At 34.7% G+C, this 21547-nt stretch overlaps 4 protein-coding genes across 4 annotated transcripts; all 4 read right to left on the bottom strand.

Moving 5' to 3' along the window:
• Window positions 1–2705: 2705 nt before the first annotated feature.
• On the bottom strand, window positions 2706–3354 carry LOC133813773 (uncharacterized). Its single transcript, XM_062246880.1, has 2 exons — window positions 3343–3354; window positions 2706–3164 (listed from the first exon to the last, which is right to left on the bottom strand). Exons 1-2 carry the CDS (start codon window positions 3352–3354, stop codon window positions 2706–2708), a joined length of 471 nt encoding a protein of 156 aa, XP_062102864.1.
• Window positions 3355–7426: 4072 nt separating this feature from the next.
• LOC133791634 (CST complex subunit STN1) lies at window positions 7427–8787 on the bottom strand. The gene has a single exon (XM_062229556.1). The coding sequence runs from the start codon at window positions 7916–7918 to the stop codon at window positions 7439–7441; it is 480 nt and encodes a 159-aa protein (XP_062085540.1). The 5' UTR covers window positions 7919–8787; the 3' UTR covers window positions 7427–7438.
• LOC133813756 (uncharacterized) lies at window positions 8370–8681 on the bottom strand. The gene has a single exon (XM_062246879.1). It carries the CDS (start codon window positions 8679–8681, stop codon window positions 8370–8372), a length of 312 nt encoding a protein of 103 aa, XP_062102863.1.
• A 469-nt stretch (window positions 8788–9256) lies between the features above and the next one.
• Window positions 9257–12371, bottom strand: LOC133791629 (homocysteine S-methyltransferase 2). The gene is made up of 7 exons (XM_062229549.1): window positions 12079–12371; window positions 11411–11467; window positions 11101–11327; window positions 10856–10985; window positions 10429–10632; window positions 9884–9955; window positions 9257–9721 (listed from the first exon to the last, which is right to left on the bottom strand). The coding sequence occupies exons 1-7, from the start codon at window positions 12235–12237 to the stop codon at window positions 9548–9550; spliced, it is 1023 nt and encodes a 340-aa protein (XP_062085533.1). The 5' UTR covers window positions 12238–12371; the 3' UTR covers window positions 9257–9547.
• Between the last annotated feature and the right edge of the window lie 9176 nt (window positions 12372–21547).

The following is a 21547-nucleotide window of genomic DNA, read 5'->3' as shown; positions in this document are numbered from 1 at the left end:
CTCGATCTCCCACATTTCATGTCTCTAATGTAATATGGAGAGTTATTAATGATTCGGTTGAGAGGCCACTTAAAGAGAGTAGTTATTTGGAGGATAAAAGTAAGTGGTCAATTGTGTTGTATGATGATGCACAAGCAGTTGATAATGGACTGATTTTGGGAAAGAAAAAGCAAGCAAAGCCGAGCGCTGTTGTAAAGTCTCGTTTCTTAACAAATTTTGGATCTTCTGAAGTTGGAGTGAAACAAAAAAGAAAGAGGACGATATTGGATAATATTTGTCCATTTTCCAATGAACTTGGTGATAATCACACTAAAGAACAACTGTCTGAGTTTGACTCCTGGATTAATCATGATTTGAAGAAAAGGAACAAGTATGTACAAACATTAATTGTTTTTAAGTTTGTTATATGCGTAATATGTCTGATTAATTTGTTAACTTTTTATTTTGTTTTTTAATGTATTGTTCAGGTTCAAAAAATATGATGATAATTCCGTGGACCCACCAATTAACTTCACTTTTGTCCATATTTCTGAGAAGACTTGGTTTCATAGCCTTTATTTCTCTGGGCAATTCGTTGATTCATCAGTGAGATTCTTCCTTTTATTTATCTGTTTTTTCACGTTGGAGTTTTTTTTTTTAAAAAAGGTAATAAGTCTAGTGATCTATTTATGCTATATATTATGATGTTATTGGGTAACCAGTTCCCTTACTGTTTGCTTTGTTGTAGTTCATTGGGTAACTGGTTACCCAAACCTTGTACCAGTTACCATTGTGTAATAAAGTTTTATTGACTGTCATAGTAGATTGGTTTCTACACATATCATTTTATAATCATGTATTTTTTTATTATGCAACATATTGATGTGATGATGTATTATTTATGGAGAAAGATTAAATTTTCTAAAGATTTGAAGAGGAGAGTATCTACGACTGACACTTGTTTTGGGCAAAACATGGTGTTTATGTATGAAGATTTTAAGAAAAAAGGTAGTAGTGCATTTAAAATAGATGAGAGTTGTGTTGCTTTGAAGATAATGAAGGAGGAATCCATGTTTTGTGCAACTCATTGGAATTTGCTTGATGATGTTGTCATGCCTGTTAATGTGAAGGCTCTTATGCACTGGATTTTGTTGCAGTTTAATATACAGCAGAGATCACTTACGGTGTATGATTCAATGTCTGGTGCAAAGCATGAAAATCAGACTTTACCTGTCGTTGAGGCATTTGCTATTTTGATTCCTCTTCTATTGGAGAATATTGGTTTTTAAGATTGTCAAGATATTAATATTGATGTTAGTCCGTATGATGTGGCAGAGAATGAGGCTTTGAAGTTGAGCATTGCTACAGGCATTCCTCAACAAATTGATTGGTTAGTTTGTTTATTTGATTTAGTTTTTTTTTATTTGTGTTTTTTTTTTGTTTATATGTTCTTAGTTGTTTTTTTTACTTGTTTCCTTTATGCAGCGATTGTGGGGTGTTTTCTACTTATTTTGCTGAGCAAATAATTCTTGGGAAGGAGAATGAGATGCCTAAACATATTGATGTTCGTCTCCTTCGCAAAGACATTGATGTCAGCTTGTACTATCATGGAAAGAACAAAGAACTTGAGGGATACTTAACTAGTGATGAGTTCAATGAAAAGCTTTTGGAGAGGAGATAGAAGAGAATGAAAATTGCTGCATAGGCTTTTAGTGATATTATGTTTATTTTGCTTTTTTATTTTTGCTACAACAGTAATTAAATGATGAATCAATTTCTAGTTTAACAATTAGCTTTTTAAATTTCTGCTTATGTAAAACATTGGGATTCTTAAGGTCATTTTATATATACATATTAGTATATCGTTTTGTTAATTCTTTTGTTGTAAGCAGTGGGAAGAATGATTTAGAGGGTAACCAGGTATCCAGGTTGTTTCTTTGCTAACATACTGAGGGTAACTGGTTACTTAAGTGTTTATTTTTTATTTTTTTCCCATTGGTTTGTTGTTGTTAATTGCAATTATTAATATATAGTTTAGATAACACTTTAAAGCAGGTAGTTAGTTTTTTGTTTGTTTTCATATTCTTTTACAATGTTTTATGGAATAATTTGAGGGAAACTAGTTCCCAGTTGGGTTGTTTAACTAGTTTTATTGGTGCTATTAGAGCAAGAATGATTTTGAGGGTAACCAGGTACTCAGGCAGTTTCTTTCCTAATATACCGAGGGTAACTGGTTACTTAAGTGTTTTTTTTAGATTTTTCCACTAAGCTTGTCTTATTATAGTTATGCAACCAATTTATTAAGTTAATATTAAAGTAACTTTAATATTATATATAGAGGAGTTTGTGAAAGAAGAAAGTAAAGGTTTTAATTCTTTTTTTTTTTTTTTGCTTTTAGATTGTTATAGTGGGGTAATTTATCTTGTATTATAACTTCAGGGTAACCAGTTACTTATATCGTTGTTTTGTTGTTAATTTTTGGTAATAGGGTACGTTCATGTTTTTTTTTTCATTATGGTTTATTTATACTGATGGTAGCATTCAAAATAAGAAGCAAACAAATCCAATAAATTATTTTGAAAGAATTTTATAAGTTTGCATAATCAATCAATATGTTTAATTTTGAAACAATCTTATTAAAATATTGAATGATACTTGATGAATATGAAAGTCACTCTTTCAATGAATAAAGCTATGAAATGCTTGTTTTGCTATAAAATATGAATCTATGTCTTTGGCTTTTTCTGTTTGTTTGGCCTCTCAATTGGAGGATTCCTGCAAGTCTTCCTGTTATGTCCTGGTTGCCCACATTTCCCACAGTTGATTATTACTTTATGTTCCCCTCTTGATCTTATTCTTTTCTTTCTTGGTCTTCCTGCAGGGATTGTTGCATTTGGAGGCAGCACTATTATGTCCAAGTGTTGTGGGAGATTCCATTCATCTTTATGGGGCAAAGGATGAACATTTTCTTGATACAATGCTTTCAACGTTTCTATTATGTAGAACTTTGCACAATAATCATACACGCTCAAGTTTCTCTTTGCAATGACAGCTACTGCATGGCCACAAGGCATTTCATCTTCTTGGAACCTATTGCAAGTACATGTTCTATTATGTATATTTATTGTGAAATTTATCCCCTTTTGATCACGAACTTGGTATTCTATTGTGTTGAAAGGCAAGACCTAAAAATAGTTTTGTCATGAAATACAATCAGATAATAAACATTTTAACTAGACTTAAGATTGAAAGTAACTAGTTATGCTTCTGTGTAAACTTTTTTTTTTCCTGTTCTTATGGAAGGTAACTGGTTACCATCTATTGACAAAATAAAGAATAGTAAGAATAAGTTTAGTTGCATACCTCATACTTCATTTATGAAACAATGTCATATCTCAATTCATTCTCTGTTGCTGTAGAGACTTTTGTGAATGTTCCGTTTGCATTATTTGAGTTGTTCCAAACCCACTTTTGAACCAAACTTCTAAGGCATTCAACCAAGATATCAATGGGGGGATTTCTTGTAGCTTTTAGTGCAATGTTGAGTAATTCTGCGATGTTGGATGTCATCATGGTGTATCTTTTTGTTGGCGAGTATGATCTTGCCCAAGTTTCATACTTGGCTTTTTCTAAATAGGGCCTAATGCATCTATCAATTCTATCAAGGCCTCTCATGTAGTGTTTACATTCTGTTTTTGTGTATGCTTTTGCTGCTGCAATGAATTTCATTTGTAGCTCTTCTCCATGGCTCCCATACTTGCTTTTCAAATTATTGAGCAAGTGAAACATGCAAGTTCCATGGAAAGCATTTGGGTACACCATATGTACTGCATTGTCTATGCTCTTATGTATGTCAGAAACTATAGCCAATCCTGTTGAGTATAACTATTTTAAAATAGAAAACAAAAATTAAGTATTTTTCAAAAAAAAAAAAAAAATTTGGTGAAGGCAACCAGTTACTTTATTCAGATTCTAAAAGAAATAGCATGTATTTGTGTATTTGTTTTGGTAAAATGTTCCTATGTGTTTGTAAACAAGAATATATCGTTGAAGCTATCATACCTTCGGGTTCTCCATAAGTGTCTCTCAGTTTGGAGAAGAACCAAAGCCATGAGTTATCATTTTCAGAGTCTGCTATTCCAAAAGCCAACATGAAAATGTTGTTGTTTGAATCTAACGTTGATGCTGAAAATAGGGTACCACCATGTGCATTTTTCAAGAAAGTTCCATCAACAACAATTATAGGCCTCAAGTATCCCCAACCCTTGATTGAGTTAGAGAAAGCTATGTATAGGTATTTGAATCTATCTTCCTTGTCTGTGAGTAGGTGTGTTATTGTTCTTGGATTTGCTTGCTTCAACATATAAAGATATATTGGCAACTTTTGATATGAATCATCGGGGTTCTCTCTTACTAGACGCAAAGCTTTCTCTCTTGATCTCCATGCTTTTGTGTATCCCATAGTTACTCTAAAGTCATCATTCATATCATTCATGATGTCATTTGGAGTGTAATTTCTCTTGATTGACTTGTACTTATTCTTTATTAATTCCCCAACTACGATGCTTTTTGCTTGCCTATGGTCTTCCAAAACAATTTCAACAGAGCAAGTGTGATTTGGATTGCATTTCTGTACCTTGAATAAATCTTGATTTCTGTACTTAGATGCTCTCACCAACCAGTTGCATGTTTCATCTGCGCACGTAACTAGGTACTTTCTATGTTCTGATCTTTTTGTTTTGAACTGGAAGTCATGTAGCATTGCATAGTAGCTAAGAGCTGATTTGATTGTGTTCTTATCCTTGTAAATTTTCCCTTGCTCTAGTGTGTTGACTCTGTAATCAAATATTACTAGTTGGATTTCCTCCAACTTCTTTTTTCTTTATGAAATCAGCTACTTCTTCAGCAAAATGAGGTATGTATGACTCATTTATGCCCTCGTTTGTTGTGCTTGACATTCATTCTTCTAGTAACATTTGTTCATTGATGGAAGCTTGATTTGCTTGCATTAATAATGTCCCCACCTCCATTTCTTCTGTTGTAGCTTTCTGATTTGCTAGTAGAAGAATGTCATTTTCATTGCTTGATTCTTGAACTATAGTGACACACAATGGTAAGTCTGTTATTTTTGTAGCAACTTTTTTCTTTATTTCCAGAAAGAACAACACTGAATTGTCTGTTACAACCTTCATTGGTGGTGTTCCTTTTTCTACTTGATAAGAAACTTCAATAGTTGCTGTTTTTTCCTTTATCTCCTTTCTTATCAAATTCACCAAGTTGTCAAGAGAACAATTTGGTGGTATTAGTATCACAGTCATTGTGTACCCTTGGTACTCGTTGTTTTCATTCCACTTGCCTCCATATTGAACCAAAGAAGTAATATTGTCCATATCTGTAAAATTTGGCAATTTTTAAGCAGTTAGTTGGTTCTAAATGGGCTAGGTAACTGGTTAACTTAATCTTTAATAACATATTCTTCTGAAACATTTAGCTTTTTGTAGGGTAACTGGTTACACTTACTTTTATATATTGACTGTTTTTCCCCTTAGTTTTATATATTGATTGTTTTTTTGCAGGTAACTGGTTACACTTAATTTTATATATTGACTTTTTTGCAGGGTAACAAGTTTCTTTAATCTTTTAATCATATATTGACTGTTTTTACATTTAGTTTTATATAGTTGTAATTTTTACTTAGTTTTATATATTGGCTGTTTTTCAGGGTAACTGGTTGCCCTATTGTTACTGATTGTTTTTGTAGTAAAAATACACACCTACATCAAATAATTTTTTTTAATTGTAAAGAAAAATTAGAATGTATAATTTTTAGAGTCTTTGTTTCTTGTGTATTTTTTGGTTAATCAATGTACACAAACCAGTGGCAAGGTAACTGGTTTCCTTAATCTGTAGTCCCATACTCTACTGAAACATTTAGTTTAATATATTGATTATTTTTTCAAGTAACTGGTTATCCTAAAGTTACTAAATGTTTTGGCAGTTAAAATTCACACTAATATCAAATTATCCTTGTTATTATAATGACAAATTAGGATGTAAAATTTTGAGAGTTCTTGTTTCTTGTCTATTTTTTGGTTAATCAATGTACCCAAACCAGTGGGTTTGAATAATTTTTTTTCAATTTTTTAGTTATAAATTTTGTGTTTTTCAGCAAGCACATTATGATCATGATCATTATCATTACAATCAATATAATAGTTCATGTATAATTTTGATTTTGTATGCCAATATTATAGTTCTATGTAGAAGATTTAAGATAGTTTCCAAATAAAAGAAAATGATAATACAATTGAGTTGACAGAGGAGGCGATTTCTTGCAAACCTTGTTTCTTGATAGTGCAGTGGATATGCAGCTCGCCGGAATTTTAGAAGATTGCAGCTCGTATGATTGGAAGAATGTTCGAATTTATTTGATTTTGTAGAAAATGATCAGTACTTTAGTTGTCAAAGTGATCATATTTTTGTTAAATTTTTTTGCAGAAGCCGAGGTCGAACGTTTTCCTGGATTGATCGAATGTTGTGGAAGTCGCCGAAGACAGGAGTTGTCGCCGGAGAAGGGAGTGCGGAGATGGAAGCAATTGCAGAGAGTTTCCTGTTTTTGGAAAAAGCTTTTGATCGTGTTTCAGGCTTGAGCATAATATGGACTATTGTATTGTTAATTACATTTGTACCCCTAATTGTGCCGATGTATTTTTGTTTAAATTTCAATTGTCCTATGCACTAATTTTTCCCATAAATTAAGTTTTTCTTAATTAAATTCTTCCATACATATTATAAAAAGATTAATTTCTATATTTTTGCACAAAAATGGCTAAAAAGCCATATTTTTTTTAAAAATTTCCCAAAAATAATAGTGAGATGATTGCGAAAGGGGAGAAAGAATTATTTATATGACATAATTTTTGGGAAAAGTTGTGGTGGTGAATCAACATTGTAGTGCACATACTCTAGTTTACACAAGTAGACAAGTTATTACTTAGTTTTTTTACACGACCGAATTTATTGTTGTTACCACAATTCTTTTGTACTTTTTCAGTAAATTCTGGGAGTGGTAAGGGTGGAAGTAGAAGTTTGAAATCTATTTTTATTTTTGGTATCTTAAATTATTCAAAATACTCCGAAAACTTAGCAAACGTTTAATGAATATCATAATGTAAAATAATTGAGTCATAATTTATATATATATTATATATATATATAAGAATGTAAATTCACTATAGTAGTGGAAAAAAATGTGCACCACCATAGCAGTTACCTATAATTTATGAAATTAATTAAAGAAACATATAATATAGGAGAAACTAATTTAGGAAAGAATAACACGAAGTGGTGCAAATTGTATTCAGGTTTATAAAAAAGATGTATGTGAAACCCAAATCGGATTCGAACTCAATCCACAATAACAATAACTATAATTTTTCATCATCAAATTAAAATCTACTCACTTGCTAGAAAAATCATAACATTCGCGCGCCAACCTCATGCAATCCAACCAGTGCAAGATCTCGGCATTAGGATCCCTCTCAACGACGATGTCTGAGACAGTGATCTGAACCAAACCTCGATACTTGGTGATTTTCCCACGAACTCTAGCGACGGCACCGAGTCGCACCTCCGATGCAAAATGGCTAGCCGAGTCAGCAATTTGTTGAACATTTGAAGGATTTTGACGAGCGAAGTAAGGAGAGGTCAGATGGTTTAGCCAAAGGACGCAATCGACACAACCAGTACCGTCATCGATAATGAATTTGAGAAATTTTCCTGGTTTGAGGTCACAAAATGTTACGACGCCAAGGGTCTCAACGCGCGAGGGGAGGAACCCATGGCGAGAGAAAGAAGTTGAGTCTGAGGAGATTCGGGTGAGAGAGATGAGGTCAAAAGCTAGTAGCTTCACATGCGTATTGTGTAATGAGAGATCCATTAGGGGATTCGAATAGAATGGATCTACAATTTATTGGATAAATACATTAAACTTCAAACTCATAAATAATGGCACAAACTCAGATCACAAGTTCAAGGTTCGGTTGATTAAGAGAAACATGATATTTTATAAAAGTGGTTAGTTGACGATAAAGGACCAAGTTTTGTTTTCATTTGACTTAGAAATTGCAATATTAAGTATTGAAATTGGGGCTGGTACACTAACACTAGTGGTAGTGCGTACTTTCAAATTTCCTAGGGGAAAGCTTCACATCTAATGTGTTAATATTTTGAAATACTAACTGAACAAGATTAGGGCATATCAGAGGTTCTTTGAGATGATCTTTGTAGCAAACCAAGCAAGTTTCATTCTCAGCAACACAAGGCAATGGCTGTGGTAGGGTAGCTTGAACTCTCTTTATCACAGAGACCCTTTGCTCTTTGTGTTACTTCTACAACCTCTCCACAACCCGCTCGCTCTCTTGAAGGACTGATCGAATTGCATCCATCTCTGCACGCGTAGATTGCGCAGGAGGGGCTACCGGCAAGAACATCAGAGGCTGAAGTGGCCATCTTGTAGCACTAGATCCCTTGTGTGTTTCAAAACCATCAGAAACCTGCTTCTGGTTTGTTTTGGTATGAGGTTGTTGAGGCACCCATGGTGACATAGTTCTAGTTCTTTTAATGTTCTTCTTCAACTTATCGTCATTGTCAGCAAGGCTATTAACCAGGTCACTGCTAATCTCAACACTAAAATCATTCATGACTTCACAGCTTCCTAACAATATACCTAAAAAAAATTAACAGAAGTAAAACAAGCGGTCTATAAGAATTGAAACCAATGCAAACTTACTAAAAGAAAATATTAGTAATGAACATTTTAACAACGCGTGAAATAAAAGAAAAGAGATTAAAAAGTACATGTTTCACTTCGTGGTCGTGGGGCGCAGCCGCGGAGGAGGAGGCAGAGGAATAGACTGAGGCGGCTGACCTGATAGAATAGATTGAGTTATGAGAAGGATGAAGAGAGAGATTGAGGCTGCCGCAGTGAGTGTGGATGGTGGCCGAGCCTTAAGTTGAGATAAAATTGGGCTCGGTGAACTTGGATATTAGGCTCAGAAAAGTGTAATGTTTTTGACATATATGCATTTTGCATTCACCGAAATTTTAATCGCCGAACCACACATTCTAAATTTACTCCGACTTTGATGTTGCTTCTTGTACCATATGATAATGTATGTATGTATGTATGTATGTATTTTTGTATTTTATTTTTAGGTTAAGGTGGCAAGAGTAGGTCAAGAATTAGAAAGAACAAACTATGTGAAGCTATGAGCCGTGATAAATTATAGTCATATGATATAACAATTTAAGAAAATTTAGATAATATTGTTATTGGTTACAACAGTAATAAAGACTTAGAAAGGAAACAAAATGTATCCAATTCATATTGCGTTGGCTTCAAAATTTGATACAAGCGGGTAATGCCCATTTGCTTATGGCAGATTCATTAATACCTCAGCTTCTTCTATCATGTTTCCTGCCACAACTTCCAACCCAAACAGGACATTTTTTACTTCTCAACAGCTTTGCTTCCAGCAGAAAGTCCTTGCCGCTCGTCTCTACTTCTTCAAGTTGAAATGGTGTCGCTCTGTTTAAGCCCTCGTTTACTAGAAAAAGATCGGTAGATCCCGCGGATAGTCTCTGGAGTTGTTCTGCAACAGCCTCCCACAAGAGAAGCTCCTACATCGATCCATTTGTTTACATATGAAACAAAATCGTCGTCGGAAACTCCTGTATTTTGCTGCAACAGAAAAATCATGCTATTTTTATGGATTGGTTTTGCAAAGAAAATACTTGTTACTTGCAATTGTTGGTGCCCAAATTTATGGTGACAAATTTTACAGGAAAACAATCTGTAAGCTTCCATGTAGTAACCATGCCACCAGAAAGGAAATGAACTTACCACCCACTCCTTTATAATTGGATCATAACTTTCACCACTATTTGGATATACAAGTATTGGCTTTGTAGTCACCTGATGTAATTATACGAAAACTACATAAGTACGAAATCCAGAGGCCAATGTTAAGTATGACAAAGTAATCAAGAAAAGACATTGTTAATTTGTTGGAAATAAAAGGACTTGAAAAGATATCATCATGAAATCCATAATTATAACTTTTTTCCGCTGAAGAACATATGAGTCCAAAGATTGCATAAGCAACACAATTTTTACTGATTCCCATGATTCAAGGGGATTTATCCATGCTGTATTAAGATCCTTCTTAAGATAAACAAAAAAAGACAATGGAAACGGTGATGATGACAGCTAATTAATTGAAATAACTTTTCTTATGATGAAATTAAGTGTGTACATCAGTTGAGGTATGAGAGAAAAGCTATCACTATTTTGTTCTCTTCATCCTGATTGGGAGTAGCCACACTCTGACAAGTAGATATTAACTTTACAATTTATTCAAAAAATTAATTGTGCCCTGAAGATTATACCTTAGTAATAGATGATATCAGTCCATGAATAAATCTTGGAGGAGTACAGTTGATTCCAATGGCAACAACTTTACTGCATGATTCAGCAATTGACGCACATTCTACAAATGAGTCACCACTAACCACATTGACACCATCTTTAGAGTTGAAGGAAAACCATGCAGGAATTCTAATGTTCTCTTCCTCCATGAGTTCAGCAAAAGCCTACACAAAGTCAAGCAGGTAAATGAGAACATTCCTTCACAGCTAATGATCATATATTTACTTCCTTTCATCATTCCTAGCCAAAATATTTGGCACTTGGTTGCATCATCAGAAAATCAAGAACCACATAAACCATCATGATCAAAGTTTAGGCCTTCCATAAAACCATTAAGTTCCTCAAACTAAAATATTAATGAATTTCAAATAGGCTCTCGATCAACACCTGAGCTTCTAATTTATTTGGAATTGTTTCAAAAGCAATCAGGTCAGGACATGCTTCAGCTAAGACTTGGACCCTCCTTCGGTGAAAATCTTTCAGAACTTTTAGCGTAATAGCATCACCATAATTTCCACTGTAAAGGGGCGCACAACACAAGGAAAAAAAGTGTTATTTGTTGCAATTCAAACATTTCCAATCTCATGCAGAAAACACTTGATGCATTGAGTTTAAGAAGCAACTTCACATACCTGTACTCAGACCCATCGGCCAAGTAAGCACCATAGCTTCCAACAGATGCTGCAACTAAGATTGGCCGATGCTTGAGAATTATATTGTCTACAATGTCACCAGGACAGCTTGCACACTTTTCATTATAGATATCACGAGCCTCAAGGGCAATTTCAACACTTTTCTTGAGCAGGGTTTCGCCTTCTTCCTTCGAATAGCCCCTGGCTTTAAAACCCTGAATTGTGGCCTGTGTGCATGTGCATATGTAATTTGATGCAAAAGTACCAGGGAGTATGAAACAAGCGAATATATCTGGTTAAAGGAGCTTACCTGATAAGATGCTGTGATTATAATATCTGCGCCAGCTTCTAGATAGTCAAGGTGAACCTGCCAATCAAGCAACCATTATTTTTACATCTAAACAGCAGTAATTAGTTTGCACCACTGACAAATTTCTACATAGCAACAAATTGGTTTAGACCTTTGTTCTAAAATTTTAATTTGTGATTGTGATACCATAACAGTGTAGCTATGTGTCAGAAGCATGCCCATATGGTGGTCCAAATTAAATGATGAAACCTCTAAAAGAAACAAGTTCAAATATATAATGCCGAACAAGACAAAAAAGCATCCCACTTAGTGGTCCATGTATATCCATATAATTTTATATTGAGTTCATAAGTTCACTGCAGAATTTGCAGCCGTTGTTCACAGGTACACTCACTAAACCAGCTAGAAGACAGAGAAACTCCCTAAAATGCCATGTGAAACAGTTGAACTCACTTTGGCACATTAAAAATCCCATTTAGATAATTCCTAATGGGAAATTTCAACAATAACCCAGTTATCGAAATTCACTAATCCTTAATTTTTGGGTCCAAGCTTATGAATAAACATAATTTATAACACATGAAGAAAGAAAAAACAGACAAACACAGACACAGGCAAGGAAATGAAAGGAAAGGAAAGGAAAGAAAAATAAAAGAGAGAAAGGGTACCCCGCGAATAAGGTGAGGGGAAGTGAGAAGGCATTTGGCGCTCCAGAGAGGATCGTTGAGGTCCGCGCCATGGCGTTCGAGCTCTGTGGCGAGTCCGCCGTCGATAACGGCAGCACCCCCGGACTTCCTGAGAAACTCCGTCATGAGAGCTGTATCCATTGCAGACACTTGTTAGTCCAAAAAACCTGGCACACTTACGATCTGAGCAACTCAATTTGATCAATCTTATACGAAAGAGAAGAGAGGCTGCAAGAAACAACTCTCGCTGGCCTGGCTTGTCTTGGCCTGCCTTAATTTCAACTTTAAATACAGTCTCAGTATGGAGTTTTTCTTTATGAAAATTCCTAAATTGAATTGGCCCATCAACTTTGATAAATAACCGAAATGCCTCGTACATAAGTTAATATTTACTATTTAGTCCCTATTTGGAAATAATTGTGTAATTATTAGGTTAGTAATGTGAGTAATTAAATTGTATTTTATATACAATGTGTGTTTGGATGTCAATGGTTAATTACTTAGGAACTCTTATTATCATGTTTAACAAAATAATTAGTAATTATAGAGAAAAATAATATTATGTAATAAATACTATTTAAAATTAATAATAATTAGTAGGTGGAAATTTTACACAAAATGTTAATTTTAATAAAAACATTACTTATAGACGGTGACACAGAAAAAATTACTTTTATACGATGAAAGTGTAAATTTTACGACTCATATTGCTTTCTGCTCTTTTGTGCCAACATCAGAGTTGACCAAACCCAGAAGCATCACCGTCCAAGGCCACTCGAATCCCACAACTTGGCTTAGCATTGACTCGAATAGAACCGAAGGCAAAAAGGACGATCCTGGGCTGTCGAAAGGCAACGGTCCCTGAACTGAAGAAGACGATCCTTGGGCTGTCGTCACTGGGAAACTTCCTTGTCATTGGCAAATGAAGAAGGCATAACCTATACGAGTTGCAAAGGCAAAAGAAAAAACTGTGAAATAGAAGAAGGAAATTTTACCAAATGTCTTAGGGGAAATCGTACTTGATGAGCTCTTCGTTCTCGTACTTATTGAGACCCATGAAAATTGTATAGTCGTCGGCCTCTGGTCTGGCTTTGAAGTAGAACACCATCGCGTTTCTGAACCAGTGAGACGGAGAAAGGGAGGAGAGAAAGACCTTTGGCTTTGAAAATTCAAGGGAAAAGTTGAGAACTACCCATTTTTAGGAGTAGTTAACTAAAACTAGACACTAAATATATTTAGTTGAAGTTTACCCATTATTATAATGAGATTTCCCAAATTACCCTTATTTGAGCACATGATTCTAAGTGTTGTTGTAATGTGTATTATATGTGTCATATTATAGTTAAATTGGAAATACATTCTAATTGTAGTGTGTTTAAGGAGAAAAAAAAAAACATGTAATTGAAGGGGTATAATGGGTACATCAATTGAAAATTTGGGTACTAAAATAAAAATTAAAAATAGTGGGTAAAAATTAAAGTGTATTATTTAAAATGGGTACAAGATCTAATTTCCACAAAATTCAAAGTGTAGAGAGAGAGAAGTCAGAGTTGAGAGAGAGGGAGAGACTTGAAATTTAAGAAATAAATATTGTTTGTTCAATTCTAGGTGGGCGGAAGATCTATTTTGGGCCTACATTTTGAGATCTGTACATAATTTGGGCCAATTTTGGGCTACTTGTACCAATTTCAATTAGGAAACAGAGTACCCATTTTTTTTGTTCAACTTTTAATCAGTTTTTAAAACTCTTTTATTTATGCCCAATTCTTTTATTTTAGTTTATATTTAATATTTGTTGGGTTGTTTTTTTAGTTGTTTATATTTCTGTATAGTTGTTTTCATATTGTTTTTTAGTTGTTTAGATTTATGTATAGTTGTTTTCACGTTGATTTTAGTTGTTTTAAGTTTATATATAGCTGTTCTGTTGTTGTGTTGATGTCTAATTGTTGTTTATTTGTTTCAGATATATTTTGATTTTTTTTTTATGAAAAAAACATGTTAGTATGCAATGGGTTGACTTCTAGTTGTTCTTCATTTGTTGTTTTTAAATGTGTGTAGTATGCAGTGAGTTAATGTTTAGTTGTTGTCTTATTGTTGTTTTTGTGCTGTTTAGATTTTATGTATAGTTGTTTTCATGTTGGTTTTTACTTGTTTAAATTTATTTATAGTTGTTCTGTTGTCTTTTTGTTGTTTAGTTGTTTGCATATATATTTTGATTTTTAAAAAAATAGGGTTAATGTTTCATTGTTGTCTTATTGTTGTTTTTTAGTTATTTCTTAGTTATTTTATTGACACCGTATTTTTGTAAATATAAAACTTTAAAAATGTATTTTCTGAAAACTTAAGGGGCTGATTGGTATCCTACCCGGATCCAATTTTATGTTTTTGAAAATTTAAAATCTGTGGGACTCATGATAATAGTTTGATTGGTTGGGTGTTTTTAAAAATTAAATCCTGATCTATATCCAGATTTTTTATTGTAAAAAATAAAACGCATAAATCACGTTTTCTGCAGTTTGGGAAATTACTTTCCAAAACTCTAAAATCAAATCCTTTCTCTCATTCCCTCTCTGCTCTCCTCCTCTCCACATTTGGACTGAGCTTCCTCCTCATTGACGGTGAATGGTTGACTAACTGCACACCGACTTGTTGCCTCACCTGCACGCCTGATCAAATCATCTTATTTGCCATTAGCCACACCCACATATGAGGTATCACTATTTATTCTAAATATATATAGATATATATATATATATATATATGTAAAATATGCTTTGCCTCTAACTTGTTTGGGTGGTTGGCTTCTGGGTTTAATGGAAGGGGATATTGATCATCTCCGTGTGGTGAGTTGGCTGGGATGTTGATGTGGATGATTGTACTTGGGCTTGTTTTTTTTTTTTTTGTCTATCTCCTTGCAATAGTATGTTGCAAGTGCATCCCTTAATTAATTAGGAGATTAGCTCAAGTGCATCACTTATACTACAAATTTCGTTTCAAATTAATTGTTTGTATTAAAAAAAAGAGAGGAAATTAAGTGGCTCCAGATCTTTAAGTGAAGATCTACACAGTATTATCTAAATGCATATTGCACTCTCAAGCCTAGTTACATGTGATTATATTGTTCCTCTGTCATTAATTGTGGAAGAGAATAATAAGAGACTCTCTTCATATTTTTCTTTTTCTTCACTTTCTACATCTGATATAATTGTGTATATATATATTTACACACATTAGGCTTGCTGGCTTTGGTCTATTAATGTGTTATAGCTAGGAAATTATATATTGTAAAATGACACCATAGGAATTTAGTCTCATTGTTCTAGATAGTTTCAAAGATTTTTTGGTGCCAAGATTATTGTTTCTTTGTATCTAATTTGTAAAACATGTTTCTCTTTTCTCGAACTATGTTGGGTATGATATTTGGGGACATTCTTGTTCTATATTATTTTTGTTTTAATAAGTTATAATTTTCGTACTTTTCATGCATAGTTGCTGCCTATTTGATACTCTCTATTATTGGATGTAATACAAATCCTATCTCATCTCCCTTTGCACCCTTCTTACCAGAAGGACATCTCTTTTGGGTATGAAGCATGGAAGGGTGTTCCATTTCTATTGTTGTTTTAGTATTATTTTTAGTTATTTAATTCTTTAAGCCACCGGCTATAATCGTTCTCCCTCAAGTGGATAATATTGATTATTTATACAATTTATATCAGTTATTGGTGCCCATTTATAGCGGTAGTTTTGTTATGTTAAGGTATTATTGCCATTATATGGCTTTGATTATACCAAATTCAAGTACATGTGACATTCTATAGCTTTCATTAGGCTATTTTCAGCTGCAATTGTCTTTTTATAACTATGATTATACTGCATATGTTTTTTTTTTTTTCAAGAGTGGTTATCCTATATTTAGTTACAAGAAGTCAAGAAAAACTCTAGCTTCTGGATACATCTTATGAGGTAAATGATTGATTTATCTTCTTTCTTTTTAAGTTTTATTAATTATATAACTGTTATCTTATTTTATTTCCCTATTTTGTTATCTGCTTTCCCTTGTACTGCATGGCTACTAGTTGTTAGTAGTGGTGGCACTACCTCATGTTTTGTTAGGACCTTATTGCTGTCATTTTCTTGTTGAGATTTATCTGCTCTCTTTTTGTATATAAGAATCAGATTGTAATCTTCTGAAACCTAATTAGAAAGTGTTTTCTTCTTTTCCAGTCTCTGGTTTTTATTTTGTATCAGAAGTAATTCCCATTCTCATATTAGATGTGATGCATTAATATTTTGAGTTGTTATAATGCCCCATATAGTTGAGAATTTGCTAACTGTGGCCTCTTCGAACAAAAGCTGAGAAAGAAAACAAAAATTACATCATTTGCTTCAATATATCTCAAAGTGGATACTGCATATCATAGTGGTTGTGTGGTGGTCAAGAACGTGCAAAGATGCATTTATGCTATTCCAAACAAGTCTTCTTTTAATGTTGATGAATTGACTAAGCTTGAAAAGGATGGTGTATGTATAGTCACTAGTTCTTAGCTTAAGCTCTTGCATTTGCATTTGAAACTTCAATGGTTTTCATTTGCAACTTAGACAACCTATGACCACCAGTTTAGAGTTTATAATTAGGTTTAGACATATTTAAGTCTGGAGCATTGTAATTATCAATAACCATGCATCAATGAACAAACTATTTTTTTAGTGGGGTTTACTTAATATGTTTGTGTAATATATGTATAGAAACATATATATATATTTATATAGATATTGATCCACCAAAATTGTGTACAAGACACATCAAGTGTTTGACTTACTAAATTAAATGTTTGAAAACAAAATTGCACACTATATATTATAATATTTTAAGAAATTTTAATTAAAATAGATACAAACTTATACAATATTTACTATTATTAAGAATTTAATAGGTGTACTAATTTTATAATTTATTTTGAATGTAGTTATTTTTATAAATTAAAATTTAATATTATTCAATATTTGTTTAAAAATGTTATAAAATAGTTTTGAGATTCAACTTAATCAATCACATATTTTGATACTGTTATATTTTCAGATATTCTACCAATCACATATTCAATTTTTTTAAATTAAAAAACAGTTTACAGAAAATGAATCAATCACATTTTCATAAATATATTTTCAGTAATTGAATTCAGATTTTCATTTCAGAATCATGATTTTCAAAATTACTGTTTTTCAATCACAAACCAATCAGACCCAAGGTAGTATTTTTTTAAAAAAAAAAGCAGGGACCGTAAAAAAGTAAAAAAAAACACAAAAAAAAATATTTTTGAAAAAATCTCTTAGTAATTACACTCAATTCTCATTGGGGCTATGAGAATTAGATAGTGTAATTGTGACATTTTAGTTACTTCAAATTACATAGTTATTGTGTAATTACATTTTCAAACAAACACGTAAATTGATTAATCACTCTGAATTACAACCAATTCCAATTACAAAATGACTTTCCAAACACACCCTAATTATTGTAGGAAAAATGTGACCATTAACAAAATTGATAAAATTCATAATGTAGGCAATTCCAACTTATACCACGGGATGTTTTCTCTTTCCAAAGAATCTTATTAAAGATCTTCATAGTTTGTCAACTAAATTTTGGTGGGTTCATTTGAAGAAAAAAAATGTTACATTCCTGTTAGTGGAAAGTCTCTGTGCACCAAAATCAAAAGGTGATTTTGGCTTTAGAGATATCAAGATGTTTAATAAGGCATTTCTTAGTAAGTAAATTTGGAGATTAATAAGAACGTTTTCTTATTTAGTTAGTTGAATTCTTAAAGCTAGCTACTATCTGATCGAACAAAGATGTGCTCTAGGCTAAAGTAGGTTCTACAAGTATTTTTGTATGGAGAAGAGAATTAATTGACAAAGGAATTTGGTGGTGTTTTGGCTTGTGGGGAGAATATGAGAATCTAAGAGGGAAATTTGAGTTTTTATGCCTAATGGGGGGCTGTAATTAAAAATAATGTCAGACATTTTTATCATTTCAAAATAATGCAAATTCTTTAGAAGATTCCCAAAATACCCCTGACAAAATTCCCCCCAATTTTGATTGCTCCTTTCTCTCTCTCACTCTCTTGGTTCATCTCCCCCTCCCGACTCACCTAAAAGCAGCCAAAAACGCCATCGCCGTCTAAGCCGTCGAAGCCTCCGTCTCACCGTCGTGTCACCTCCGTCGAAGCCTCCATTTCTCCCTCTCGCCAGCCCTCTCGTCCCTCGTCTCTCAATCTCACATAAAAAACCCATGAGTAATTCCCCCTCATCACGACTCGTCCCCCTCTCGCGACTCTCAATCTATACCAGAACCCATGTTCGATAGAGGTTCGAGTTTCTCCTTCTCCGCGAGCTCATATCGTCCCTCTCGTTTAACATTAAAAAGGTAACCTCTTATTTTTTTTATTACATTCAATTTGTGTTTGTAGTGTTAGATTTTAGGATTGTTTGTGTGTTTGTGTCTGGTTTCGGGTTTGAATCTGGTTGGTTAATATATGGATTAGTGTGGGTATGTTGAGAGTGAAGTCTGGGTATTTTTGTTGTTCGGGTAAGGTTTCTCGATGGTGGTTCGATGGGGTTTCGATGGTGGTTCGATGCATGCTCAATAAGCTCGATAGGTTAAGCCGTTAAGGGTTCCAGGTTTAGGCTCGATAGGGTTCGATGCATGCTTGATTGGGTTCAATAGGTTAGGTCATTTGGGGTTCGAGGTTTATGTTTATGTGGGTTTGATGCATGTTCGATGGGGGTTTGATGCATGCTCGGTTGGGTTCCATAGGGTAGGCCTATTAGGGGTTCCAGGTTTAAGATTGAGGGATTTGATGCATGCTCGATGGGGATTCGATGCTTGCTTGATGGGTTGGGTATTTTGTTGGGTTCGATAGGGTGGGTCGTAGGGGTTCCAGGAGCGGGTTCGATGCATGCTCGAGGTTGGATTGATAAGGTGGGGCTTAGGGGTTCCTGGTGCATGGTCGGTGGGGGTTCCATGCATTCTCAATATAGGCTCGATCGGGTAGGCATTTAGGGGGTTCGATGCATACTCGATGGGTCTTCGATGGGGGTATTGTTTGGGTTCAATAGGGTAGGCCATTTGGGGTACAACGTAATATTGTAGTGGTTCGATGGGGTATTTTTTTATGGAAATGTCTAGTTTTTCGGTACGATGGGTACTCGATAGGGGTTTGATGGTTTCATTTATGTTATTGATGGATTTTTCATGTGATTCTGTTTAACTGTATTATATATTTTTTCTGCAGATGCTGAAGTTTCTTTTTCCCTTAACAGATCACTTTCCCAGTCGATTCACATACAGGGGTAATGGTTACTTTAAAACAATCAAGGACAAGTTTGAGGAGCTTAGGTTGATAGAAAGGGTGAAGGAATCCCCTTTCAAACTGTTTTTCGTGGTTGAGAAGTTGGACTTCTTTGCATCTCTCATACATCAATTAATGTTGCGCAAGATCCAGTGCAACAAAGAGGATGAGTTGCATTTCCATTTGGGATCTAGACCCTGTAGATTTGGTAGAGGGGAGTTTGCTTTGGTTACAGGGTTGAACTTAAGTGCCGGGCCATCTGAGACTAATTTGAAGAAACACTTGACTAGTGACCGCTTAATCAATGAGTACTTTAATGATGAAGAAACGGTGAAGATAATGCATTTGGAGGCTGCTTTAAAAAATTGCACTGTAGTTGAAGATGCCTACAAGTTGGGCCTATGTTTCGTTGTTGATGGGGTTTTACTTGCACGAGAGGGCAAGTTAAATGTCTAGATAGATTCGCTGAAGATGGTGGAGGACACTGAGTACTTCTTTACTTACCCATGGGGGAAGGTGTCTTTTAACAAGCTTATGGATGCATGTAAAAAAGACATGCATCATTAGAAGAGGAACTATGAGAAGAAGAAGGAAGTTAAGGGGAAACAAAAAGAAGCAAAATACAGTTTGTATGGTTATGTCCCTGCATTGCAGTATTGGGCATACGAGGCCATCCAGCAGTTTGCACGTGAGTATGGTATTAACCATGGAAACTGGTTTCCGAGGATGCTTAGTTGGTCGAGCAATAAGGAGCGTCCTATTTCTAATGCCGACCTTGCACCGATGTTCAAGAAGATGAGTGTAAGTTCTTCTATATTATGTCAAAATACATTATTCTTTGGTGGTTTCAAACTAACTTAATACTTTGTGTTTGATGTAGTTGATTGTGTTGTCCATGTTGAAGCCCCGACCTTCAGAGATAGATTATTATAGCGCTCTGGCTGAGGGTGATGCTCCCTTGTATCCTGGGTTGGGCTAAGAAGAAGAGGCAGAAACTCCCATTGATTTTGAGAAGGCGGCGGAGATAGCAATTGAGGTTGCGAAGGCAGCCAATATTTTTGGTTATGCTGGCCCTGATGATGAGGATACCCCAGTCCCCATCGACCCCACACCTCGACCCCGACCCCATCGGTACACCCCAGTCCTGATCAACCTGATTTACATGAGGTGTTGGAGAGGTTGGAGCGAGTCGAGAGTCGTCAGGATACCGTCCTACAGAACCAGGCGGTCATCATGGATGTTGTCAATAAGATCTTGACATTTGTACAAGATCTTCGCAGAGACATGATAGAGAATGATTCTGAATCCGACTCACTTGACCTCCTAGATGATTTTGTCGTACATGACATAGGCACTCCTCCCCCAATAGTACTCACAACAGATCCTAAGATCCAGGTGTTGCTATTATAGAACTTGGGGATGTTGCTGGGGTAGAGTTTGAATTGGCCAAGAGGAAAAGATGCAAGACGCAAACCTAAGCAATTTGAAGACTACACTGACCCAACCAGGAAGAAAACTCGTGTGGATGTGATTAATGATGTGCCATTAGTCCTCGACCCTCTGAAGAAGCCATTTGTTACATAGTACAGGATGGTCGGCAAGTGGTTGCTTGGAGATATTCCGAACAAGACGAAGAGGGATGTCCAAACTGGTGTGCATAGTCTAAGTTGGTTTCTGACGCTGAAGACACCATAATTTTGGATCGAGGATGGGGTAAGTAATTTTTTTTAATATTTTTTATCTGGTATGTATTTCCAAACAATGGTTCGATAGGGGTTCAATAGGGTTCGATGTTGGTTCGATGGGTAGAGGCAGATGGTTTGATCCTAGTAGCATCAAATTGGGTTCGATAGGGTTCGATGTTGGTTCGATGGGTAGAGGCAGATGGTTTGGTCCTAGTAGCATCAAATTGGATTCGATAGGGGTTCGATGTTGGTTTGATGGGTAGAGGCAGATGGTTTGGTCCTATTAGCATCAAATTGGGTTTGATGTTGGTTCGATGGGTAGAGGCAGATGGTTTGGTCCTAGTAGCATCAAATTGGGTTCGATAGGGTTCAATGTTGGTTCGATGGGTAGAGGTAGATGGTTTGGTCCTA

Source organism: Humulus lupulus, chromosome 1 (assembly GCF_963169125.1).
Source record: "Humulus lupulus chromosome 1, drHumLupu1.1, whole genome shotgun sequence".
In the NCBI taxonomy this organism is placed as follows: Eukaryota; Viridiplantae; Streptophyta; class Magnoliopsida; order Rosales; family Cannabaceae; genus Humulus; species Humulus lupulus.
This window is presented reverse-complemented; position numbering and strand designations above follow the sequence as displayed.